This window comes from Rhizophagus irregularis, chromosome 29 (assembly GCF_026210795.1).
Source record: "Rhizophagus irregularis chromosome 29, complete sequence".
NCBI classification, from domain to species: domain Eukaryota; kingdom Fungi; phylum Glomeromycota; class Glomeromycetes; order Glomerales; family Glomeraceae; genus Rhizophagus; species Rhizophagus irregularis.
In genome coordinates, this window is record NC_089457.1 from 46,116 (window position 1) to 72,420 (window position 26,305).

The 26,305-nt window shown below is 31.0% G+C and overlaps 8 protein-coding genes across 8 annotated transcripts; 5 read left to right on the forward strand and 3 right to left on the reverse strand.

The window, feature by feature from the left end:
* The first annotated feature begins 4,919 nt into the window (after positions 1 to 4,919).
* On the forward strand, positions 4,920 to 6,137 carry OCT59_019382 (uncharacterized protein). Its single transcript, XM_066143495.1, has 4 exons — positions 4,920 to 5,053; positions 5,120 to 5,160; positions 5,231 to 5,323; positions 5,389 to 6,137. Exons 1-4 carry the CDS (start codon positions 4,924 to 4,926, stop codon positions 6,043 to 6,045), a joined length of 921 nt encoding a protein of 306 aa, XP_066005235.1. The 5' UTR covers positions 4,920 to 4,923; the 3' UTR covers positions 6,046 to 6,137.
* Positions 6,138 to 6,409: 272 nt separating this feature from the next.
* OCT59_019383 (uncharacterized protein) lies at positions 6,410 to 8,744 on the reverse strand (the record flags this gene model as incomplete). Its single annotated transcript, XM_025319785.2, has 10 exons — positions 6,410 to 6,634; positions 6,708 to 6,744; positions 6,844 to 6,975; positions 7,051 to 7,119; positions 7,187 to 7,463; positions 7,539 to 7,608; positions 7,677 to 8,009; positions 8,086 to 8,205; positions 8,290 to 8,516; positions 8,597 to 8,744. The coding sequence occupies 10 exons, from the start codon at positions 8,742 to 8,744 to the stop codon at positions 6,410 to 6,412; spliced, it is 1,638 nt and encodes a 545-aa protein (XP_025172971.1).
* A 1,033-nt stretch (positions 8,745 to 9,777) lies between these two features.
* OCT59_019384 (uncharacterized protein) lies at positions 9,778 to 11,256 on the forward strand. Its single transcript, XM_025331177.2, has 2 exons — positions 9,778 to 10,767; positions 10,844 to 11,256. The coding sequence occupies exons 1-2, from the start codon at positions 10,077 to 10,079 to the stop codon at positions 11,080 to 11,082; spliced, it is 930 nt and encodes a 309-aa protein (XP_025172970.1). The 5' UTR covers positions 9,778 to 10,076; the 3' UTR covers positions 11,083 to 11,256.
* OCT59_019385 (uncharacterized protein) lies at positions 11,179 to 11,753 on the reverse strand. The gene is made up of 4 exons (XM_066143496.1): positions 11,605 to 11,753; positions 11,498 to 11,527; positions 11,373 to 11,426; positions 11,179 to 11,295 (listed from the first exon to the last, which is right to left on the reverse strand). The coding sequence occupies exons 1-4, from the start codon at positions 11,726 to 11,728 to the stop codon at positions 11,291 to 11,293; spliced, it is 213 nt and encodes a 70-aa protein (XP_066005236.1). The 5' UTR covers positions 11,729 to 11,753; the 3' UTR covers positions 11,179 to 11,290.
* A 170-nt stretch (positions 11,754 to 11,923) lies between these two features.
* OCT59_019386 (uncharacterized protein) lies at positions 11,924 to 16,063 on the forward strand. The gene is made up of 6 exons (XM_025319783.2): positions 11,924 to 12,190; positions 12,289 to 12,339; positions 12,410 to 12,781; positions 12,880 to 14,720; positions 14,789 to 14,860; positions 14,947 to 16,063. The coding sequence occupies exons 1-6, from the start codon at positions 12,097 to 12,099 to the stop codon at positions 15,967 to 15,969; spliced, it is 3,453 nt and encodes a 1,150-aa protein (XP_025172968.1). The 5' UTR covers positions 11,924 to 12,096; the 3' UTR covers positions 15,970 to 16,063.
* A 1,797-nt stretch (positions 16,064 to 17,860) lies between these two features.
* OCT59_019387 (uncharacterized protein) lies at positions 17,861 to 18,634 on the reverse strand (the record flags this gene model as incomplete). The annotated part of the gene is made up of 2 exons (XM_066143497.1): positions 17,861 to 18,526; positions 18,599 to 18,634. The coding sequence occupies 2 exons, from the start codon at positions 18,632 to 18,634 to the stop codon at positions 17,861 to 17,863; spliced, it is 702 nt and encodes a 233-aa protein (XP_066005237.1).
* A 1,222-nt stretch (positions 18,635 to 19,856) lies between these two features.
* OCT59_019388 (uncharacterized protein) lies at positions 19,857 to 22,166 on the forward strand (the record flags this gene model as incomplete). The annotated part of the gene is made up of 13 exons (XM_066143498.1): positions 19,857 to 20,029; positions 20,134 to 20,203; positions 20,264 to 20,300; positions 20,414 to 20,501; positions 20,606 to 20,675; positions 20,736 to 20,772; positions 20,886 to 20,973; positions 21,078 to 21,147; positions 21,208 to 21,285; positions 21,358 to 21,552; positions 21,613 to 21,684; positions 21,781 to 21,825; positions 22,134 to 22,166. The coding sequence occupies 13 exons, from the start codon at positions 19,857 to 19,859 to the stop codon at positions 22,164 to 22,166; spliced, it is 1,056 nt and encodes a 351-aa protein (XP_066005238.1).
* A 157-nt stretch (positions 22,167 to 22,323) lies between these two features.
* Positions 22,324 to 24,112, forward strand: OCT59_019389 (uncharacterized protein; the record flags this gene model as incomplete). Its single annotated transcript, XM_066143499.1, has 10 exons — positions 22,324 to 22,330; positions 22,397 to 22,426; positions 22,487 to 22,515; positions 22,583 to 22,592; positions 22,697 to 22,941; positions 23,026 to 23,132; positions 23,197 to 23,331; positions 23,409 to 23,426; positions 23,498 to 23,682; positions 23,763 to 24,112. 10 exons carry the CDS (start codon positions 22,324 to 22,326, stop codon positions 24,002 to 24,004), a joined length of 1,008 nt encoding a protein of 335 aa, XP_066005239.1. The 3' UTR covers positions 24,005 to 24,112.
* Between the last annotated feature and the right edge of the window lie 2,193 nt (positions 24,113 to 26,305).

The following is a 26,305-nucleotide window of genomic DNA, read 5'->3' on the forward strand; positions in this document are numbered from 1 at the left end:
ACGAAACGTTTGCTAACATTTTCGTTCTTTTTTTTTGTAGATTCAAGATGCTCTCAAAGTATAATAGGGGTTTAGGGCATGGAATGGTTGATAGTAAGTTTCGAAGTTGATTTAATTTCAAAACTTTAAAAGAAACAATTTACTAATCGTTTCTTTTTTCTTTTTGTAGGCTTTCACTTCGGGTTGATAGATCGGGTAAGTTTCGAACTATTTCAAAACTTTTCGAAATTTTTTTTTATAAAAGAATCGGTTTGCTAACCATTTCTTCTTTTTTTTTGTAGATTTCCCCTTCGACTTTTTATTGGATCGGGTAAGTTTCTTTTGAAACTTTAACTTTTTTTATTTAAAAAATAGGTTACTAACCATTTCCTCCTTTTTTTGTAGGTTTTCTACAGATTTTTATCAGGTTAGGTGAGAATGATGGGTGGATGATGGATGGTGGATGGTGTATATAGATGATAGATAGCTATATATTAATTTAATATGTAATTTTTAATAAAATGAATTAATAAAATTTAATTAATAAATTATTATAAAATTAAAATCAGTAATCAATTATTAGGTTTATTAACAATCGTCAATTTGATTTTACCAATTTGTTTCCAATTTCTACTGATCGATTTGTTGACAAATGGCAGGCGTTATGGTGCAAATCATCTATATAATTAGTTGCCGATTTTTTTGGTACTGATCGGCTAAGGTCAGACCAAATTTCGTCCAACATTTGGCAATTTAAAATTTTGCCAAAATGGACTATTCTGACCAGTGGGAATGTTAATTACGTTCCCTTAAATAAAAAATAAAAAAAAACTTAAAAAAAAGGAACAAACTTACTATAGTTCATTTCATTTTTTTTAAATCCTGGTCGTGTCGTTAGGCTTCGTTTGTTCAGACTTCCTACTAAAAAAGAAGAAAACCGTTAATTACGTTCTCTCAAGTAAAAATAACAAAAAAAAAGAAACAAACTTACCTAGTTCGTTCTTTTAAATCTTGGTCGTCCGGCTTCGTCCGTTCATCCAGGAAAAGGTTTTTTTAAAAAAAATTTGATCTGAATCTGTTCAGATCAGATCAGATTTTCTTGTGTTATAATTTGATTTGATCCAAAATTGATCAGATCAGATTTTTTTAAATCTGATTTGATCTATAGATCAGAATTTTGAAAACTGAATCGGATCTGGCTCAGATCAAATCTGCGGATCCAGATCAGATCGGATTTTTTTCAGAGCACTAATAGAAAGTATACCAATCCTTAACTCAGAATTCAAACCTCTGTAGCATACCATTATAACATAAAAAAGATGAGATGAAAGTACAGCTAAAAGCACAAAAATCGATAAATCAACAGTTACGAAGAAAAAGAGATCCTAGAGAAGGACATATTCTTAAATATGGGTAAATGAGAGATTATATAGAAAGTTGTTATTTTTGTGTGTATTAAAGTATTAAAGTATCTTCTGATAATCAGGTAATTTGATGAAAACATATTTCATGAATTTGAGATATGACAGATTATATTCTTTATGGGCATTTCAAACGACAAAAATGGTGGTTGATAAAGCATCAATCCCATTAGCGGATTTTTCAATTAGTCATCTTGTTGCTTTAGAAGTATGTATTTTTTTTTGTCAACAATAACGAATTTTGTTTACAACTTTCATTTGTTCTTTACAATCATAGGAACATGTCAAAAAAATCATAAAGGAAAATATTTTTTTTATATCTAAAGTAATGTTAAAATAAAATATATTTATAATATATTGTATTTAAAAAAAAGACTATTTCTATTTGTACACTACGTGTGTAAACACGGGTCACGTGATTATTATCATTTTTTGGTGATCTGCATAAAAAATTTCCTATTTTAGAAATTTGTGTAATGAATTTTCATTTTTACAGAGAAATAAAATTGCCTTTTTTTGGATTGTGTAACGTTACTCTAATTTCCAAAATTGGAAATTATGGTAATTTTTGGCTGGAATTATAAAATTTGGCTGAAATTAGTAGAAGTGACATATAATATGTGACAAATAAGGTTTTTCCTACTAAAAAAATTCAAAGTCCCTAGAATAAATAGTAAAAATGGAAAACTAGGTGTGACATGGGTGACAAATTATAGTCACGTGATTCGTGTTTCGCACACTAGTGTATATTAAGAAATTATCTAAAAAAAATAAGCAAAAGAAAAAAGTTAAAAAAGTTTTCTTAATACTTTATTAGTTTGCTATATCAAAATAACCATATAATTGACAACCTTTACTGGCCAGATGCAACTGAATAAAGTGAAGTTTTTGACTTTTAAAAAGTTTAAAAATATTTTTCAAACCTTGAACAAACATATTTACTATTGTTGGAAAAAGTATTTAGGGATGTTAACGGTCTGGTCCAGACCGACCAGACCGTGGTCCAGTCCTAGGGACCAATTTTGGACTGGACCATATAGGACCGTCAGTCCTATTAGACGGTTCTATACGAAATTTTTTTAACTAAAATTCATAGTGCCGGCCAGAATTACAGTTATGTAACATTACACAATTCCAAAAAAAGGAATTTTTATTTTCGCAAAAATTGAAATTTATTGTCGCACAAGGTTACACAGATTTCCAAAAAAGGAAATTTTGAATTTTGTTAATTCCGGTAGAAATTATGCGACTAAGACTAAAATTTTTTTGGGATGCCATGATGAGCAATCTATCATACCGTGATGGATGCTCCCGATGCAGTTCAGACGTAGACGATTGAAGACAACCGAGACTGATCGGACCGGTCTGTTAGCATCCCCTAAAAGTATTACATTGTATAAATATAGTGTTACTTTGACCTGAAAATTCTGATTTTAATGAAATTTAGATTTCGACATTACGTAATCCTTACCAGAATTAAGAAAATTTCGACCAGAATTATAATTTAAAAATTAATAAATTTTAACTAATCAAACTAATTTAGCCAAATTTAAATATTAAATAAATATTATTTACCTAAAGACTATATCATATTAAGAATTTGTATTATAATATCATAGTACAAAAAATCTCACCACTAATTTTGCTGAAATGTTCAATGACTGTTATTATAAAAAAAAAAATAATAATTTGTATAGAAAAAAATAATATAAAAAAAAAAACCAAATGAAATAGCAGTATAAAAAAAAGAGCGAGCATAGTGTTTATTTTAAATAAACAAATGAAGGTAATAATAATCGGGATTTAACTTTCTTGGTCTAGAAAGGAAAGTCTAAACCTGCAGTTAGTTTAAGTTAAATTTTTTTGCATTTAAGGGAAGAGTGTAATCATATGACTTTTAATTAACTATCATAACACCAAAAAAATTTTTGTCTTTATTCAGATATATCGTGTTTAATAAAACATTTGTAAATTACTAAATATTAAAAAAAATATATTATTTTTAAATACTTTTACCTTTTAACTAAGGTTCATTCAGGGTATAGTTTTTATTTGAGACTTTAAATATTATATTTTGGAGAAAATATCAAAAAAAGTTCCAAAAAATTTGCGAATCACTTACTAGCCGAAAGTTTAATCTTCTACTGGAAAATATAATATTATTTTTTAAAAAAAGCATTTTATCATTTATTGATTTAACATATTTGAAATTTATATAAAGCACAAGCGGGCTGCCAAAAGTAACCGACTGCCTAAAAATTAATAAAATCAGTTATTTTTATTAATAATTTTTATATTTATTTTAAAATTAGAAATATAAAAACCTATTTTTAAAGTATTTTTATACTTAATTAATAATAAAATTATGTATAAATATCTAATTTTAATGTAAAAAAAAATTGACTTTTTAATCCAGAAAGAGCTGTAGTAAAATACATAATGGGAAAGATTTGATGCATTAAGTAGTAAATTTGTTATTTATTAAAATTTTTGTTAAAAAATTTCAATGAAGTATTTTTTTTCTATATAACAATAATTGTAAAGCTTAACAAATTTACTTTAGTTACAAAATTATTATTTTTGGCAAGATAAGTATAAAGTTATAATAATAATCATCTATCGTCTCCTCAAAAACCTGTTGTCCACCTGTTGGACATGCTGTAATTTTGGCCGAAAATACCGTAATTTTAGCCAAATTTCCCTTAAAATATCCGATAATGTTGGCCAAATCCATTTTATGCGTTGAATCGGCCCATATGGATGCCAAAAATTGATTTTTCAACTAAAAATTAGCTTATTTTCAAAAAATCAGAAAATTTGATTAGTAGTTGCTGAGAAATCCACTCCTAAAAATTGGTAAAATTGATGATCTACATATAAAAATTATAAAATTTCATCAAAATTCATGATTTAAAAGCAGATTTTTCCAAAAATTGCTGATTAAAATTTTCTGATTTTTTGAAAATAAGCTAATTTTTAGTTGAAAAATTGATTTTTGGCATCTATTTTGCTCTAGCTGCTCTGGTTAAAAAGTCAATTTTTTTTTTCACATTAAAATTAGATATTTATACATAATTTTATTATTAATTAAGTATAAAAATACTTTAAAAATAAGGTTTTTATATTTCTAATTTTTAAAAATTATAAATGAAAATAACTGATGTCATTAATTTTCAGGTGGTCGGTCACTTTTGGCAGCCCACTGTATGTTTTCATATATCTTTACGAAAATAATAACAAAATAATACATAATTATTCAAACTAAAGTGCTTTATTCTTGGGCTTCTCATTTAAATTTTTGTGCCATTGATAGTCTTATTATAATCACGTGACTACACGCTCATACACTTTATCACGTGTACGCAAACTCTTATATTTATCATAATATGTCACCTGTGTTACCATAAACATAAAGCCGAGGTGTGTTGCGATTTGTGGCGCAGCAAGATTTCCTATCCTTAAATGTCACATCCAAGAAAAGATTTTTTATCCAGAATTAGTTCAAAGATATAATGTAATAATAATGCCTATTCATGTAGTTTTACATTTTTTAGATCCAATTGATAAAACATTTGGGTTCACTGAACCAAACACTTTAGAACTTGGAAGATCTTCAGGGTTTATTGAAAATGAAACGTTAAGTAGAAAGCAAGGTAAATATCTATAATTACATAACAAATAACGTATTATAATATTTATTGTAATTCTTTTATTGATAGCTTCGTTTGAAGTAAAAAATGGACGAGTTTATGTTACCGCGGTAGGTAACGAGTAATTTAAACATCCTAATGTTATTAATGCAATAAACAACAAAAATTCTTTTCGCTTAGCTCGGATCCAATGCAATGATGAAAGGAAGCAAAATAATACGAAAAAATAATAAGATTGAAATATTTGATGGAGATACGTTAACATTAATGCAGGTAAAAATGTACAGTATATTCACCTAAAAATACGAAGTATAAATTTAACATTTTGTTCTTTGAAGAAAGAATATCCATTTACGGTTACAATAACACAAACTGAACAAAAAATTCCGGACTTAGATAGTTTGTTAGATGACAAAAATAAACGACAACCATCTCCTGGACCTATGACACGATTAAGAAAGAACTTGGGAGTAGGTGCTTCGACTTCATCAACACCAACATTACCTCCTCAACATAATTATGGATTAGATAAGCATACTCCATCACAATTGTTAAATGATATGCTTTCTTCTCAAAGTTCATTGTTAGGTTTTGGAACAGATGAAGAAGGCAATGTTAGTAACTTAAATAATCTGGATTATACGAAAAGAAGAGAATTGAGTGATGACGAGACAAGTGATGACGGAGCTAAGGAAATCTATGATAGTGATGAGATTAGTAGTATTGGATCGGGTGATAATATGATCAGTGATGAATCTTCATATCTAGGTAGTTCTTTTCAGTCCTCTGATTCTGAAGAAATGTCGCAGGAAATAGACGAAGATGATAAAAAATATAAGAAAGCTTCTCGTGATAGAGGAAGAAACAGAAAATATGAGCAAAGTAGGGAGGTGATGATGCAAGATAAAGAGGTGAAAGAGGTGAAAGAAGTGAAAAAAAAGACAAATGTTCGTAAAGGTAAAGAAAGATTAAGAGACTCAAGTAAAAGAAAATAAAGGAAAAACGGATTAGTCAATTACTTTAATATTGTTATTTATGATTAATAAAGTAATATAAACTTCATGTTATTGGCATGCGCACTAAGTAATAACTTAATAGTATTAAAATTTATAAACCAAATGGAAAGATATTGAGCTTTGTGCAAATTAAGTTAATTAATATATATGGTCAAGTTAAGAGTAATGGAGAATTAACGAATCATAGAAAGAATCATAGAAGAAGAAATTTCGGGAGTTAACTGATGGCATTCAGTTAATCCGAATTCTTTACTATGTGTGTACATATGCTTGTATTAAATAACTTTTTACCGTACAGTATACTTTATTATACAAATCATAAGATCATTAATTAATATATTAATTAATGATCTGGTTCTTTATAAGAATGGCAGACAATAACACCAGAGTCACGATGAGGCCCCGACCAACTAGTTGAAGTCATAAGTGGTAGATGAGGATGCCAACTAACATCTCTTGTTACTGGTCGATGTAAATATATTGGCCGAGATGTATTACGATTTCTTTCATTACGTATTGCTTCTATCACATCTAAAGATTGTATTATGCGACCATCAAGACTAAAAATCTGGAATTAATTTTAAAGTTTAATACTTAGGAAATAAAATTGAAAAATTAATTCAGCTCCGTAAAATGCTTACTCTGACACGGCCATCTTCCGATCCAGTATAAAGATACCTTTTGTTGAAATACAATGGTTAGTTTTAAATTTGATTAAATAAAAGTTTGATTAATACATATAATCATAATTTTGGAGGAATAAAAAGTTAAAATTACCTTTGTCCGGTAGTACTTATCGGTGAAAAGTGACATCTTATTAATGTTTTCAATACACTATGACCACGATATGTCATTACAGACACATCTTGGGGATGTTTAAAATGCCGATCACCAGGATAATTATTTAACCTTAGGGCATTTTTTTTTTTTTGATTAAGATTAATTATATGTTCAAACAATGGATTATTATTGAATTAAATTTACCTATAATCCCACCCTTGTCTATAATCTTCCAATTGCATATTCTCAAATCTTTCACCGGAAACCATCATCCTACGAAAAATTCTTTATTTAATAAAATTTTACATAAATTACGATCAACCTCAATTATTTTAATTACCTAATGTCCCATAATTTCATTGTTTGATCTTTACTATTAGATAAACAATATCTTCCATCACCTTTTGCGGTTACATAAGTAATTCCCTCAGTATGTCCCACTAAGACACCGCTTTCTTTACCACCTCTCATTGATCGACGATCCCAAACTTTAATATAAGTGTCATCGCTACCACTAAATAGAATATGAGATGAATCATCTGCAAAACATACTGCGTTGACATCATCATCATGTCCATCTAATTGAAGAAGGACATTTCGTGTCTCGATATCATAAACTACATAAAAAGTTACTAAATACCAACACGATAAATTTAAAATAATAATAATAATAATAATCGAAAGAATTTTACCATAAATTCTACTATCGCTAGCACCTCCAACTAACTCTCTAGAATCATTTGAAAAACGAATTGACCATAACTATAATAATAATAAAATTCCTAATTAAAAAATTTTGCAAAAAAATTTTCTTTAATTTATTAATTTACCCCATAATTATATGACAATCTTTTGGAGAAATCGAGAGGTATTTGAAAATCAACGTTAGGGTCCGTCTTTGCCAAATATACAATTGGTGTAATACTTGTGTATGCTAACCATTGATTATCTGAGCTAAGATTAGCATCAGTAATCGTCCATCTTCCATCTCCAACAATTGTTTTCGTTTCTTTAAATACATTAGGATTTGTAGTGTCATAAATATGTACACGAAAATCTTGGCAACAAGTATAAAAGAATGAACCATCTAGGGAATATTGTCCTGAATATGCTCTTACACCATAATTAACTGCAACTTCTCCATTAGTATTTGGTCTAAAATTCTACAATTTTGATGCAACGATAAATATGAAAATTATTAAATATTGAATTAAAAATATAATTATTTTGAACTCTTACTTTTCCAAAAGAAATTTTTGAAAATCGACCTGGTAATATTTCTCTTAACATAAGCTGATGACAAGCATTCTTTGAAAATAACTTTTCTGCATTCAATCCTTTATCCGGAGAAGGTTCAATCTAAATTAATAAAAATTGATCGGTAAATAATATTTTTCTTGTTTAAAATCAAAGTGGGTAAAATAATTTAAAAGTAACCCTCACAATTCCGAATTCTCCCGATTTCATTAATATTTCGCCTTTATTCATACCATCAGCATCAACTTCATTGTTATTATAATTTTCATTTGAATATGAATTTGAACTACTTTCGTTATCAGATTCTTCTTGTATTTCCAATGTTCTATGAAGTAATCGATAAATCCCCAATATTGGATTAATTGAATTATTTCCCATTAACCAAATATCAGTATTTGATTCATTAGAATCATCTATTGATTTTTTAATTTATTAATTTTATTGAATAATAATTAATGGCACAAATAAATGTTAAAAATGATATTTAATTTACCTGAATTATCTTCATTCTCGGTTATGGATATGTAAGTGGAATCTTCTTCAGTAATTCCGTCAGGGGATTCTAGAACCGGAGTAGCTACTTGTTCTGCTGGAAAATCACTAAAGTTATCGGACATTTCGCTATCGTTATTTGAATTCATTTTTTTTTTTAAAAAAAACTGGACAATTTACAAAAAAACAACCTGATATAATTTTTGAGTGTTGATTATTGATCTACACTATAAATCCTATGAAAAAATGGTAGCCAAATTTAATACTAGGTTACACATGATCTTGCACACAGATTATTTTCGGTTAATTACAACAAAATAAGATTTGAGAAAGTTGAAAAAAATGGTACAAATATTATAAGATCACATTCAATAAAAAAATATATATATAAACAGAAGAGACATATACTATATATAGTTCTTAACTTCTTTAATACTAAGCAATGAAAATTTGTTGTCCAAATTTCAAATTATTGAAAAAGATGAATGATGATAATTATTTTAACAATTAATAATCAATTTATGAATATGTTTCCGTGAAATAAATGGGTAATCTCGTGATTTCTATTTTAAACTTTAAACTAAAATTAGAGATTTCCCGGACGAATTCCTGGTCATTTACAAATTTCAAAAATTAGTATGATGAGTAACATTAGTGCGACAGGGGTAACAGTATTTCGCGCTAATTACCGGTGTGCAGATCATGTATAACCCGGCAACAAATCCGGCTATTATATCATTTTTCGTTTAAACATGTGATTTATTCTAAAAAAAAAAAATTTCTTAGTAATCAAGTGTAATCTCTTTGCTTAATAATTCTAAGAAACATTTAACTTTTTGAGGTTGGAATACAGTATGCTTGAAAGAATCATTTAAATGTGATCTAAAATTTATTTTTTTTTGTTTCAAAAAAAAAATTGTTTTTCCTTATCAAAAAATTCATAACACGTATTAGTTAAATCCTGGCTAATTAAAATTTTACTAGGATCGGATAAATGATCGGCCGATAGACCGAAGCTAGGATATAATAAAAAAATTTTACAGAACAAATTTTCAAAGCCATCAATTATACAACTACATTTGTAAATGGTGCCGATCAGGGAATTATTATGTGCTATTTTAAAATTGCTTTGATTATTAATTGCTAAAAATAATTAGTAATCTCATAAACCTGATTATAGTATAGTTGTAATATCATCTATCTATTATTACTTGATTCTTAACTAAAGAAGTTAAGAATTATATATATGTCTCTTATATGTAATCTTATAATATCGTTAAGCATTTTTCGAAATAACTTCTTTTTTTTTTAAAAAAAAGGTTTCCGAAAATAATTTTGTTATTAAGAGATTTATTAGTAATCGGGCGTAACTTTGCTTAATAATTCTAGGAAAACATTTTACCCTTTTGAGATTGAAATTTGTTTAAAGAATCATTTAAAAGACGTCCCAATTTTTTCTTGTTTTTGTTTCAAAGGAAAAAATGGCATCTTCAGATAGAATTGCATTTATAGGTTTAGGAGCCATGGGTATTCACATGGCTACGAATCTGCAAAATTATTTAAAATCTCAAAATAGAGAACCTCTTATAGTTTATAATCGTACAATCTCAAAAACGGAATCACTTGTTAAAATCGGAGCAATCGCAGCTCAATCTTTAAAACAAGTTGCGGAACAAGCTAATATTATTTTTACCTCACTTTCAAATGATGAAGCAGTCAATCAAGTTTATAATGAATTATTAGGATCATTAAAACCCAATGAAGGAAAAAATGTAATTTTAATTGAAACGAGCACTATTTATCCGGCAACAATTGTTAATATAAAAGAAAAAGCTGAAAAAATTCCAAATGTTCACATTCTTTGTTGTCCTGTATGGGGTCCACCCATTGGTGCAAAGAATGCTCAATTAATTATAATTACTTCAGGTCATCAACCTTCCATTGATCATGTTATGCCGTTATTTATACCTGTTTTGGGGAAAAAATCAATTACTGTTGGTGAAGATGTGGCGAAAGCCGCAAATTTTAAACTAGTTGGAAATTTTTTCATTATAGGAGCAGTTGAATTATTATCTGAAGGAATGACTTTATCTGAAAAGACTGGTATTGGGAGGGATAAATTAATGGAATTTATTGATTTATTGTTTCCATTCGGACCTTTTCAGAATTATGGTAAGTACCTAAGTACCTTACAGTATTAATATTTCTCATTTTATTTTCATTTATTTATTATTTATTTATTTATTAGGTAAAAAAATGCAAAAAGATACATTTACTACTGAAGCTGGATTTACAGTTACTAATGCTTTGAAAGATGTTGGCCATATGCGACGTCTTGCTGCGGAATCCGAGTGTCCGCTTCCAGTTGCCGATATTTTTCATCAACATCTTATTACCGTTAAGGCGAATGGTGGAGAGAATTATGATTATTCAGGTGCTGTTGAAGCATTGAGAATAGCTGCAGGATTATCTTCTGTTAATAAATGAATTAATCTTATCATATAATATTTTTTATTTATATGCTATTTTTTTTTTATTCATATGCTTTTAAGTATTAGCAGTAAATAAAGGAATTCCAATTTATGTTAATTTGTCAAATCTGGACATTTATTTGTATTCGTTAATTAAACGCATCAGTTATTTATATCACATGCAAATGATGTAATTAATTTATATATGTATTATGTATGCATCATCACACTAAAAAATCATCGTTGTTGGTAAAAAAAAAAATTTCAACCATAAAAAATCATAAATAATAACCCAGGCAAACTTACGTTCCGCAAGAGGCTTGTCCGTATTTTCGCTTTCACTTTCTTGTTTTCTAACTCCTACTATGAAAAGTATCTAAGTTAATTAACTATTCTAATTCATATTTATATACATTATATAAAGAGATTACCTCCAATATTGATTTGTGGAAAATCTTGTCCTATAACAATTTTCGAATTATGTAGCGTGAATATATATCTGATATATTGTAATGAAAAAAAAAACTGTGATACCCACGTTTTGTATTTTCATGTTCTTGTTTAACTTTCTTATAAAAATCCAACCAAGAAGGAAGCGCAGATACCGATGTAATCAATAAAAGTGTTATCAAACCAATTAAAACAAATTGATTAAACTTCATTTTGAGAGTTGTAAAGAAATTTTTTTTTTTTTGCATGAATAATTACTATGAAATAAATATAGAAATGAACGTCGATTAATGCTTATTTATATCAGCCAATTAATATCGATCACGCATGATTATTCAAACTTTTAAAGTTAAAATGTTAAAACTTACCACGATAAAAGCTAAGCCATTTTATTTCATTTTGTGCATATGCACATATCTTTGTAACAAACAAATTATGCACAGTAATATCATTTTTTTTTATTCTCTCTTTCCGATTTAGAATGTTTAATTTTCTATTTATCAGTTTAATTAATTAATATCATTATTTCAAGTATTTAATTTTTTTAAAAATTCAAAAAATTATTTTGAAATTAATAATTATGACAACAACGCCACAAGTTGAACAAGTTGAACAACAGAGAAGAGTATCAACTCCAAGTTTAAGGTTATCTATAAAAAGTAATTCCAATGCAGGTGATTAATAGTTTTTTTTCCTCATTTTTAACTTAAGAAATTGTTTTTTATTTTTTATTTTATTTTTATTATTTTATTTTTTTTGGTTTTTTTTTTAGCTGTTGAAGATTCTTTAAAAACTTATAAACTGTTAGAAGCACTCCGATCAGGTAAATTTCGTAACCAGGATTTCCTTTTTTCTTATTAAATCGCATACTAACCCTTTTTCCACGTTAATAGGAGACACTTCAACATTACAAACTTTAATATCAACGTACACTCTTCCAGTTCCTTCTTCTACTTCTTCCTCCACTCCCACTTCCTCAACCTCATCACAACATAATTTGCCATCACCACTAACTTTAGGTGTACAATGTGCCACAACCAACACAATAGAGTTCATCATATCAAATTTTGTTGGGAAAAATATTGATCTAAATCAAAGTGACCAATTAGGGAATACGGCATTACATTATGCATCAAAGGGAGGTAGAATCGATGTTATTGAATTACTGTTAAAACAAAAAAATATTAATGATACAATAATGAATGTGGATGGCAAACAACCTATCGATTTGGCTAAAAATCGGGAAATTGCCAATATTTTAAAAGGTAATGGAATGAAAGGGCCTTCGTTAGGTTTTTTTTTTTAAAAAAAAAGTTATTCAATATTAAACTCCTTTTTTCTTTCTTTCCATTTTCGTATAAAGAAAGCAGAGACGAATTTGTTGAACATGCAACATCATTATTTAAGCAATATATAACTAATTCAAATTATTCAGGACTATATAGTTTATTTTCAGATCCAAGAGCAGTAGCATTAGTGGATATAAATCATCAAGATTCAACAACAGGTGCAACATTGTTACATGATTCTGCTCGGAAAAAAGACATAGAAATGGTAAAATTTTGTATAGATCATGGAGCAGATGTAGGAATAAGAGATCGTAAGGGGAAGTTGGCAATAGAAGTGACAAAAGATGATGATATTAAATCTTTATTAAAACAAATTACACCGCTATTAACAACCACATCAATAGTAACCACTTTGGAATCTAATCAACCACCAAAATTAAAAGGTTATTTAAATAAATGGACAAATTATGCTGGTGGATATAAGAGTAGATGGTTTGTCCTAGAGAATTGTATTCTTTCATATTTTAAAAATCAAGATGATGCGGGAAATTCATGTAGAGGTAGTATAAATATGAAGATAGCAAAAATTTCTATTGATTCTTCTGATAGACAAAGATTCGATATCATAGGGAAGGGAAGTATAAGATATCATTTAAGAGCTAATCATCCTTCTGAAGCAAAAAAATGGACCATTGCTTTAACTCAATCTACTCAATGGCAACAACAAAATCATAGAGAAGATGGAGGAATGGTGTCACCCACTTCTCGTAACGTAACAGGAGAAATTAAAGATGATGATTCTAGAGTTGGAAGAACCGAAAGTCTTTCTCAACAAAATAATGATCAAAGATCAAGATCAAGATCACCATCGGATGATAGTATCGAAGTAGAAACAATACCATATGAAGATTCATATCAAATGACAATTAATTCAGCAAAAGCACAATTTCTTTTACAAAATCAACAACTTGAAGCGTTAATTACAATGTTACCACTACAATCATCCTCGTTGGAAGAAGGTAATGAAACAAAAGAAGGAGCATTGGTTGAAACATTTAGTAAATCATTAAATTTATTACAAAATTATGTCGAAGAAATTCTTAGGATGACAGAAGAAAGGGAAGAGTATTGGAGAAAAAAATTAGATAAAGAATTAGAGATCAAAAGATTATGGGAACAAAGTATGAGAGATTTATTTATTGAACGCAATGAGATGGAACAGATCATACAAGATAATGTTAAAGAAGAAAAATTAAGAAAAAAACAATTAAGATTAATATCTCCAACGAATAGTACGCCAATACAGAGGGAATCTAGTGAAATGGAAGTGAGAAAGAGCGAAGAGTTTCAGTCACGTGCTGTGGACTTAACCGTTGTTACTAATGGGTTATCGACGACGAGTGGAGAAAATCTGATCACAACTTCTTCAATGTCCTTGGCGGATGAATATGATTCTGATGAAGAATTTTACGATGCATTTGATGGTTGTTCGGTTAATGAAGATATTAACAAATCTGCTACAAAATTACCTTCTGAATTATCATCAGAAGGAATTAGTCTACCTAATTCTACCTCCCTGCAACCATATATATCTAATTCATATTTAGGATATCCAGAACATATTAGAGAGAGGTTGCCATTAGATCAAAAATCATTGAGGCCCGAAGTATCATTATGGAGTATATTAAAAAATAGTATAGGTAAAGATTTAAGTAAAATTACTTTACCAGTTTATTTTAATGAACCTACTAGTATGTTGCAGCGTATGGCTGAAGATATGGAATATAGTGAGTTATTGGATTCTGCTAGCAGACAACAAAATAGCGCCGAAAGAATTTTATATGTTGCTGCTTTTGCCATGAGTAATTATTCAAGCACTGTCGGTAGAATTGCTAAACCGTTTAATCCGTTATTGGTAAGTAAAGTAGGATCGTATACGGAGATTTTTAGAAACTATTTTTAATTTTATAATTAATCAATTAGGGAGAGACATATGAATATGTTAGACCCGATAAAGCATTTAGATATATTTCGGAACAAGTTAGTCATCATCCGGTAAGTATCACAAAAAAACCCATTAAAGATATGTTTATTATTCATATTAACGTAACTTCACTCTTTTTCCTCACATACCCGAATAGCCAATAAGTGCATGTTATTGTGAATCACCAAATTATGATTTTTTTGCCGAGGTGGACGTAAAATCAAAGTTTTGGGGAAAATCATTTGAAATATTACCACAAGGTGTATCACATGTAAATTTAAAAGTATTAAATGATTATTGGCCAAAATCTTTACCTGATACATTGAAGAAGCCGGCAAATGAAAATGGAGAAGTATTTATTGAACATTATTCGTGGAAAAAGGTTACAACTTGCGTGAATAATTTAATTGTAGGTACTCCATGGATAGATCATTATGGTGACATGATTATAACAAATCATTTAACCGGTGATAAATGTGTACTCACTTTCAAAGCAAGAGGTTGGAGAGGTAAAGATGCTTTTGAGATAAGAGGTTTTGTTAAAGATGGCGAAAATGATCAAGAGGTTTGGGAAATTGCTGGCAGATGGAATGAAAGATTAATTGCAAGACGTTGTGATATTAATTTGAGTGGTGCTAGTGAAGTTGATTTGGGTAGTGATAAAGCTGCTGAGCACGCTTATCAGCATCATACTGCAGGAAATAGCAATAGTTTAGATGGAATACCTATGACACCAATAAGCCCTTCTTCCTTGCAATATAGAAGACCTATCGTACTTTTATGGAAAAAATCTCCTACACCTGAAGAACCAATGCCTTTTAATTTAACACCCTTTGCTATAACATTAAATGACCTGCCTGGAAATTTAGTACCTTGGATAGCTCCTACTGATAGTCGTCTTAGACCTGATCAGAGAGCTATGGAATTAGGCAATTACGATTTAGCTAGTACTGAGAAGGTTAGATTAGAAGAAAAACAGAGAGAAAAGAGAAAGAAAAGAGAACAAGGAGTAGATAAAGAATTTGTTCCAAGATGGTTTACAAAGAAGATTGAGAAAGATACTGGCGAGTTATATTGGGAGTTTAATCATGAATATTGGAAAGAAAGAGAACGTGCTGGCAAGGAAAAAGTTGAAGGTAATGGTCAAGGTAAATGGAATATTGATGATGATATATTTTAACTTTTTTTACAAAATTTGATATATCTGAAACAATTTTTTTAGACAGAAACTTTATGTAGTTTATTTATATTTACATTAATTGTAATTACCTTTTAATAAAAAAAAAAAATTTAATATAAAATTTAAGTTGGATAAAAGCATTATATGGCTTAAATATTATACTTTGTTAATACGCGGAATCGGCATGCACGGTACCTTTTCAAAAATGGTAACCCACATTTTCTCGATCATGGAAATATAATTAAAAGTTCATCATAATGAGACGTAATGTAAACTTATATTACTTCCTCTGTGGTTTTTTTAGCGAGCTTAGAATCTGACATTCAGAAGCAGAGAACTGCGAACAAAAAATACAAATCTTTGCGCTAAATCTAATCAACTTATCCTAAGTCACTTACCCTAATCAGTATTTCTAGAGCTCCCTTCAGTCCTTCATGCTAAACGCATTAACAAAAAATCACGATCTTTAGGGTATTCGGACAAGAACCCGAATCCCATATTAACTACTGTTTTTTTTTAGAAGAACCCGTATATCTCAAAGGAGATATTTTATTACCCAACTGCTGTTTTACATTTACAGACTCCCAGTTTTTGGGTTAAATGAATTCAAATTATTTTTTTATTTCTTTTTGTAATGAGTCTAGATTTTTTTTTTTTACTTGTAGAATCAATAACAACCCTATTCTACATCATAGACACCCTCTTATATAGAACAATTTTGAATAGTGTGAAACACTCCACCTATGACAGTATTTACAGGTGGCGGTCTTTAACAAGGCCGAAAGAAAAATACGGATCGTTTAATTAGTTTTGTTCGATTGTTTTTATTTCCTTCCATTGGCGGGGAGTTCTGGAGGCGATCTTGGATTGACTCCGTTTCTTTCCCTTTCAAGGTCAGGAGTCATTGTCTGTCTGGTTTACCAGCTTGCGATTTGGTTCGTAGTGTTAGAATTATTCTCGCTGCATTTTTTTGTTAAATTTTATTGTTCTGATAATTTGTACTACGGCTGCGTACTCTCTGAAACATAAAAATAAAAATAAAAATAAAAAACGAAACCGAGATATTTCCTTTTACAGAGTTAAGTTAGTAAGAAATCAAGGTAATGATAAATAAGGTTTAACTACTACCTTCTCCTTTTCATCGTATAATTTCGTTCCAATATAATTTTGATCCACCGTGCTATCTAGTCCACTCCAATCACCAGTAAATGGGGTGAATTAATCAATACATCTCGTTTGAGATATAAAAAATTTTGATAAGTTGGTTCTTCATATTTTTCAAGATAAGATAAAAGAGCTGGAAAAAAAGTGGTTAGACCCCAAAACAATATTAATAATCGAGCGGCTTGGAAAACTAAAAATACCTTTGTAACCAGGAAAATACTTGGTATTCATTTTCTACTTTCTACTACTGTAAAAAGTTGATAGAATCATGTGAGACTAAAATAGTGTTGCGTTTGTTAGGGCGCAACTCAAGAGTGGTAGTTTCGTCTGAAGTGTTGCCTTTGTCTGGGGTCGTCTAAAGCCGTGTTCGATCACGTGATTTGTAAAAATTTATTTTTTACAAATAAAACTTTTTCGCCAATACATAAAACTTTCAAGTTACACATAGTATGTGTATTTTAGCCTGCTGTGCAAGTTTACTTAGTGCGCAACATGGGGTTTTGAACACCGTTTTTGACTTATTTGAATTTTTTCATTTTCGTCATCCATTTTTGGATATGATCGGCAAAGATTATTCATTCATATGTAAAGTCAAAAACAGTGTTTAAAACCAGCTTTTTTTCACTAAGTAAACTTGTAAAGCAGGCCAAAATACACTTATTCTATAACTTTCATACTTACATTAATCTTAGTTCATAAAAAAATGGCTTATTCATAAAATGTCAAGTCACATGATCGAACACGGCTTTAGACGACCCCCTTTGTCTTCATATTGAGGTGCGGATGCATCACACACTTCGAAATAATCGGGTTGGAATGTCTTGAAATCTTCATTCGCTTGCATTATAGCTTTTTGTTTTGTGCAACATGCACGGCGATTAAGGAGACTGGTGAATTTCCTGTCAAAGGTGTCTGTATATTTGGTGAGGTCAGATACTAGACCTTTCCTCTTGTGTAAATGTTTAGATGATGTACCAAGAAATTTAGCTTTTTGATCTTCGGCTATTTTCAATAGTTCATAATAGGTTTCGTATTCTTGTTGGATTACTTTGATTTTATCAATCCATTCTGGACTTCCAGGCGGGATAATTTTACTCCTTTTAGCCTTTTTGTTTACATATAGGTGTCCAGGAGGAACGTAAGGTAAAAGGTCCGTGGGGATGTCGAAATTGTAAGGTCCGTACGAACCCACTGTCGGTAGATTTTTTTCCATAGCAGGTAATGAAATAGTAGGAGTTATTGGATTCGACGACGAAGATGTGGGTGTGTCTTGTGAAGAATCACCAGATTCTACAGCCAGGTTTCGTTTTTTCCAAGCCTTGGAAGTTTGAATGAACCAAGGAATTGAAAATTTATAAACACTAAGATTTAAAACATATAGCTTTCTTTTGTTCTATGTAACGTAAATTTTTAATAGGCTTGATGTATACATCCGAGAACGAACTCAGAATTCCACGTTGATTACGGTAATATTTGTCAGAAAGTCTGAGGAAACGACCATCGTGTCTTAGGAAAGGGATTCTTCTGCTTTTACACCAGTATCGATCCCTTTGTTTCAGGGCGGTGTTAACTTTGTTACTACGATTGAATTGTAAATTTTCAAATCGTTTTCGATACATGTATTTACTTTGCATCGAGAGCACATTGTAATGTCCGTTGGCCTGGTATCTCACCGTGTAAGAAATACCTTGGCGATGGGAATAGATTTGTTTGACTTTGCATTCGTTCCAAGACTTAAATAGGAGTTCTGCATGATAAGCCTTGGGGGAAGGTGTATGGGTAGGTGTATCTACGGTTTTTGTGTATAATTCTAGGTTTTTGTGATAATTAATGCAGGCGCGTCTATTATTTGACATAATAAAGGGAGTAGGCTCTGTGGTGTGGTATTGAAATTCACCCACATCTCTCTCAAGGGGCGAAAAGTGATATTAAAGAGGAGGCCTTTCCGTTGAGGCCACCCCGTGATCCTCGCTCCTCAAAAAATTTTATTTGTGTGAGAAAATTTGACGCTTACTGCGGAATTGTATTAAAAAAAACGGAAAGGGGAGAGAGTTTTTTTTTTTTTGAAAGATCTCGGTTTCGTAGCATAGAAACTCCGTCATGTGAGAGTGAGACCGATCAAAAATGCGCAGTTTTTACTCGCAGTACATCACGTATGACGTATACTGATGAAATGAGATAAATACTCGGCCAACGGTACGCAGGAAACATGTAGCGTACGGTGAGCTATGTACGTCTGTATGGTCACTATGGTGTCGCGTATACGTTGTACACGGGTGTGACGCTTTCACGTGACTATGCATTAAAGTAATGGGATGTGTCATATAACATATATTTATCACGTGATTTGAGTGTGTTGTTTAGTTATTTGTCACATTTGTACCACGTCAACTGTTACATGTCGCACCGTATGCTACGCACATAGCTCACCGTACGCTCTATATAATCTCGGCCAACTCGGGAAAATTTCTCAACTCTACTGTACAATATCTGGTTACAAAGGTATTTTTGGTTTTCCAAGCCGCTCGATTATTAATATTGTTTTTGGATCTAACCACTTTTTTCCAGCTCTTTTATCTTATCTTGAAAAATATGAAGAACCAACTTATCAAAATTTTTTATATCTCAAACGAGATATATTGATTAATTCACCCCATTTACTGGTGATTGGAGTGGACTAGATAGCGCTTGGTCAAATCGTTTAATGAGAGCCGTACAAACTCATGTTCCAGACAAGTCTGAAGAAATACAAAAGAAAGTTTTGTTTTTTATATTTATCTTTAATTTTGCATAATTGCGCTTCTGAAGGGTCAACGTGCTGTTCAAGAAGTATCTGGTCAACGTGCTGGGCAAATAATGGGATAGCGCTCTTGAGGGGTCAACGTGCTGTTCAAGAGTATTTGGTCAACGTGCTGAGCTTCCCATAGATTTGCCTATAATATTTTTTATCACTCACATTTTACAATTACTCACATCCTTATACCTTTACATCTTCAAAAGGTTAAAGTTGAATGTCAAAGCGGTGGATCAAAATTATATTGGAACGAAATTATACGATGAAAAGGAGAAGGTAGTAGTTAAACCTTATTTATCATTACCTTGATTTCTTACTAACTTGACTCTGTAAAAGGAAATATCTCGGTTTCGTAGCATAGAAACTCCGTCATGTGAGAGTTATGAGAGCCGTACAAACTCATGTTCCAGACAAGTCTGAAGAAATACAAAAGAAAGTTTTGTTTTTTATATTTATCTTTAATTTTGCATAATTGCGCTTCTGAAGGGTCAACGTGCTGTTCAAGAAGTATCTGGTCAACGTGCTGGGCAAATAATGGGATAGCGCTCTTGAGGGGTCAACGTGCTGTTCAAGAGTATTTGGTCAACGTGCTGAGCTTCCCATAGATTTGCCTATAATATTTTTTATCACTCACATTTTACAATTACTCACATCCTTATACCTTTACATCTTCAAAAGGTTAAAGTTGAATGTCAAAGCGGTGGATCAAAATTATATTGGAACGAAATTATACGATGAAAAGGAGAAGGTAGTAGTTAAACCTTATTTATCATTACCTTGATTTCTTACTAACTTGACTCTGTAAAAGGAAATATCTCGGTTTCGTAGCATAGAAACTCCGTCATGTGAGAGTTATGAGAGCCGTACAAACTCATGTTCCAGACAAGTCTGAAGAAATACAAAAGAAAGTTTTGTTTTTTATATTTATCTTTAATTTTGCATAATTGCGCTTCTGAAGGGTCAACGTGCTGTTCAAGAAGTATCTGGTCAACGTGCTGGGCAAATAATGGGATAGCGCTCTTGAGGGGTCAACGTGCTGTTCAAGAGTATTTGGTCAACGTGCTGAGCTTCCCATAGATTTGCCTATAATATTTTTTATCACTCACATTTTACAATTACTCACATCCTTATACCTTTACATCTTCAAAAGGTTAAAGTTGAATGTCAAAGCGGTGGATCAAAATTATATTGGAACGAAATTATACGATGAAAAGGAGAAGGTAGTAGTTAAACCTTATTTATCATTACCTTGATTTCTTACTAACTTGACTCTGTAAAAGGAAATATCTCGGTTTCGTAGCATAGAAACTCCGTCATGTGAGAGTTATGAGAGCCGTACAAACTCATGTTCCAGACAAGTCTGAAGAAATACAAAAGAAAGTTTTGTTTTTTATATTTATCTTTAATTTTGCATAATTGCGCTTCTGAAGGGTCAACGTGCTGTTCAAGAAGTATCTGGTCAACGTGCTGAGCTTCCCATAGATTTGCCTATAATATTTTTTATCACTCACATTTTACAATTACTCACATCCTTATACCTTTACATCTTCAAAAGGTTAAAGTTGAATGTCAAAACGGTGGATCAAAATTATATTGGAACGAAATTATACGATGAAAAGGAGAAGGTAGTAGTTAAACCTTATTTATCATTACCTTGATTTCTTACTAACTTATCTCTGTAAAAGGAAAGATCTCGGTTTCGTTGCATAGAAACTCCGTCATGTGAGAGTGAGACCGATCACCTGAAAAAATGCGCAGTTTTTACTCGCTCACGTATGACGTATACTGATGAAATGAGATAAATACTCGGCCAACTCGGGAAAATTTCTCAACTCTACTGTACAATATTTTAGAGGGATAACAACGCTATCAACGAGCTTTTAATCATTTCTTCGAACGTAAGTCATATTTTATTACAAGTATATTCTTCTGGGCTTGCAAACTGTTAAGCGCGATGGTAGTCTAGTCAATAAGTTACTACCATAACCCATCGTGTAAGGCTTCGGTCGCACAGTCTTGCAAGAGGCTGGTTAAGCACAATGGCAGTCTAGTCAATAAGTTACTACCATAACCCATCGTGTAAGGCTTCGGTCGTACCGACCTTCCTCGGAGTACATTCTACTTAAAGTGTGCTCAAAGGGCTTTCTATTCTCATAAAAAAACATTTGACTAAGTAATCCATTTTGTACTTTCTTTATATGTCAAGTTATCCGGTAAAGATAGGTCCAATATTGAATGAATGTTATGTTCGTTCAACCCCGAACCATTGGAATTTTATCGACACCTGAATCGTAAAACGAAAAGCATTGCCACGAACACATATTTTAGTGCACTTTAACACTATCAAATGGTATTCCAGAAAAGAGAATGTCAATGTTTCAAGAAATTCAGGAAAAATGGATGGTGAGAACATAGATACGCATAATTTATCTCTTTTGATACGAATTTTAATACATTTATTTTATGCAGAAGGGGGATTTTCAATAAAGACTGGAGTGTGTACGTCGCGGAAAAATCGGCGTCAATATCTGTAATAGCATGTTATAACGTTCAAAGAAGTTAATCGGGAGGTTTCTTCTCACTCCTTAGTAAGTATATTCCTAAATTTCTGTATTATTAAATTCTATTAATAATAATTGTCGTCATTATGGTCAGAAACGCAAGCGTGATTATCCAATTACTCCCAACAAACCAATTATCCAACCGGAGATGAAAGAAATGTACCCGCAAGTGTCTTTTACAGAAAAGTTAAGGTTGTTTTTTAACAAGATGAGTCAAAAGAAGTTGGGCCAGGAAAGGACGGTCAAAAAGCTGAGGTCACTTTCGAAGACGAGTCAAAAGAAGTTGAGCCAGAAAAGGACGGTCAAAAAGCTGAGGTCACTTTCGAAGACGAGTTGGAAGGTTTAGAAAAAGATGATCAAAAAGCTTTTGAAGAGGAGTCGAAAGGTTCGGAGAAAAAAGATAATCCGTTCATAGCTATGGATTGGCATGCGTGGCTAGAAAGAATTCTGGAGGTCAGTAAAGAGCTACCTACAACTGCTTAATAATCATTTATGAGCTGAGCTTTGTTATTCTTTTTTTCTATTGTTTTTTTGCAGTTTTCGATTGAAGAAGCCCGAATTAACATTTTGACATATAAATATACACCCGCAAATGGATTCGAAGAAATTATGATAAAATACATCGGGAAAGTCTTAATGGATTTGTAAGTTATTTTTGTCTTTTTAATGTATAATATGTACTCTAATCAAATGTTGATTGATCATTAGTATAAATAAAATCATTGATGTTCCCAGTCATGTAATGACCATTGACGAAGTTGAGAGGGATTGGATTGTCGATAAAATTTCTCCGATGTTCACTTACATGCAAGCGACGTTCATAAACAAAATTAAATTTCAGTGGTGAGTGCTGTTCTTTTCTTAACTTATAAACTCATTGTTGACTACTTACATATTAATTGAAAATCATTGATATCGAGCCAACACACGAACGGCTTGTATTCGAAGGAAACACTACAAATAAATATCGGATGAAAGCAGACATGGTTGGGGTTCGGCTTTCTGACAGCCGGCAGGTTGTCTTTTTGGAGATGAATGGTGCTCCAACAGACTTTTTAAAGCCACACTCAATTGGTGATACATATAAGACGCTTCAGGAGCGAATTGATTCCCTAAATTCGATGCTTTTGAACTATTTGAATTATGACGTAAGATTCGCAGAGAGAATTCGCTCACTAACGATTCAAGGGATTAGTAAGTATTTTTTTCCGTTAATTGTTATTTTGATCAAAAGACAGACTTTCATTTGTTATTTTTTAACCGTTTTATCATAGGAGATCGACTAACTCTTAGAACGTTATTTTTAAGAGGAAAAAATGACTATAAGGATGAAGAAGAATTTTCTGCGGTTTTTCCACTTAGTTGGGACTTCCGGTTCCAATTCATTGAAATATTTGAATTGATGGAGTTCGTAATCGTATCTGTTTTAGAATATCCAGATGTCATAAGGGAGCTAATTAAGCATCCAGCAACCTCACCTGAATTTTCAATCCGAAACTGCATTTCATGTTCATAGCATTAGTTTTATTTTCAAACAAAAAAATATGATTATTATTTGTAGTAGCGTTCATACGTGAATGTCAAAAATAAAAGTTTACATTGAAATAGTTTTTTTCCACGATTTAGACTAGTAATTTTTAACCAATATATGCGAATGTGTTAAAAAAGGAGGTTACGTGCCAGTTGCACCGAAATAAATTCATTTTTTGATAATTTTTTATCCACTGCGTGGAGTCACATGATTCTGATCGGGAACGGTTTTTCATGGTCGCTAAAATAATTCTTTGCAGATCGATCACCTGAAATGCGCAGTACGATATCGGAAGCGCGAAGCCCGGAGATTCTTGCCGAGCCTTTCGACAAGCTGTTTCTTTTTTCCGAACCCGCATCATATATATATTGCGCTGCATACTTCATTGAAAATCTCAGCTGGTAGATCACATATTTTTATTGGCCGGAAGTGAAAAGAGTCTTCACGGTTGTCATATGACATAACATGTATCACAAGCTAAAACTCTATATCCCAATAATGTAATAATAACCGATCGTAAATAAAAAAGAGAAAATTAATTTTTTGCTATTCGCTTATTTATTATATAATGCAATAGATCATAATTTCATCGGTGATAAATATCCAGTAAATCCTGCTTCTAGTGAGAAGAATCTTCACAATTATCATATGATATGATATGCTAACTTATTTTCTTGCCTGGCTTATCAATTCAACCATTGACTTTTTTCACCTTAATGGTGTCCCAGAAATCAATCGCATTATTTCTAATGAGTTTGGGTTATAGAGTGGCTCCCCATCTTTTCTCTGAACCTCACCAGAAAGCTGAACCTTATTTGGATTGCAAAAAGGAAATTATAAAAATTATATATAGTAACAAAAAGTAATGCATTTCGCATTATTTTAATATTTTTTAATAGAAAAAAGTGCGAAACACACTACTTTAACAAATAAATGGTGAATTTCGCACCATTTTATTAACATTTTAATAGAAAAAAGTGCAAAACGCACCATTTTAACAAAAAATGGAGAGTTTTGCACCATTTTATTAATATTTTAATAGAAAAAAGTGCGAAATGCACCATTTAACAAATAAATGGTGAATTTCGCACCATTTTATTAATATTTTAATAGAAAAAAGTGTGAAACGCATCATTTTAACAAATAAATGGTGAGTTTCGCACCATTTTATTAACATTTTAATAGAAAAAAGTGCAAACCGCACCATTTTAACAAAAAAATGGAGAGTTTCGCACCATTTTATTAATATTTTAATAGAAAAAGTGCGAAACGCACTATTTTAACAAATAAATAGTGAGTTTCGCACCATTTTATTAATATTTTAATAGAAAAATGTGAAACGCATTATAACAATTTTTTGAACTAAGATTTGCGTAGCGTTACTATGAAAAAAAAAGTCACGTAGAGTTAAAAGTAAATGCATGCCAATCATTTGTGAGTTATATTAGTATTATTCAGGTAGTATCAGATTGATGTACATCGTTTAGTCATTAAAAGAGGCGTACTGAATGAATTTGAGGCTTGTGTATTTGATGTAAAGCCTGTTTATTTAGCCATTTTTTTTATCATAGATAGAGTGAACTTATACCCAGCTTTCTTGCAAGCATCTAGCATTTTTTCAGCAGTTTGATAGTAACCTTCAGGTCAATAATAGAGCTCTTGCAAAATGAAATCTCAATCAAGATTACGCACTTTTTGAGGATCGATATACTGTAAATAACTGGTTCTTCCATTCCAATTTTTTATAATTATGAAAAAAGTTAGTATCTATAAAGTTAAATTCTACTTATTAGTTGAGACGCTTTTTTCCTTGCACTTCTGCCTCACCTTTATGAGGCTTTATTTCTTTTTGCAAGTTCAGTAAAGTATTAAATCTTAACCGAATTGCAAGAAGATCATCCTTCAATTTGCTAAGATCAAATACAACAAATTCACCTTTGCAAAGATAGCTATTAATGACCATAGATGCATTATTTACATCATCAGTATAGCGTCTAATAATCTTGGAAATAGAGCTCCGAACAGGTCAGCCAAATTCAGGTCACCTGACCTGACCTGACCTGAAATTCAGGTCAGGTATGAGATTTTTAAAAAAAATTCAGGTCAGGTATGAAGATTGACCTGACCTGATTGACCTGTTGACCTGAAACTATTAATTCTACTATATAATAAAAGTGAGTTGCGGTATTGCAATTCACTTTTTTATATTGATTTTGTATAAAAAAAGTGAGTTGCGGTATTGCAATTCACTTTTTTTATATAGAATAATGTTATATTAAAAAAAAC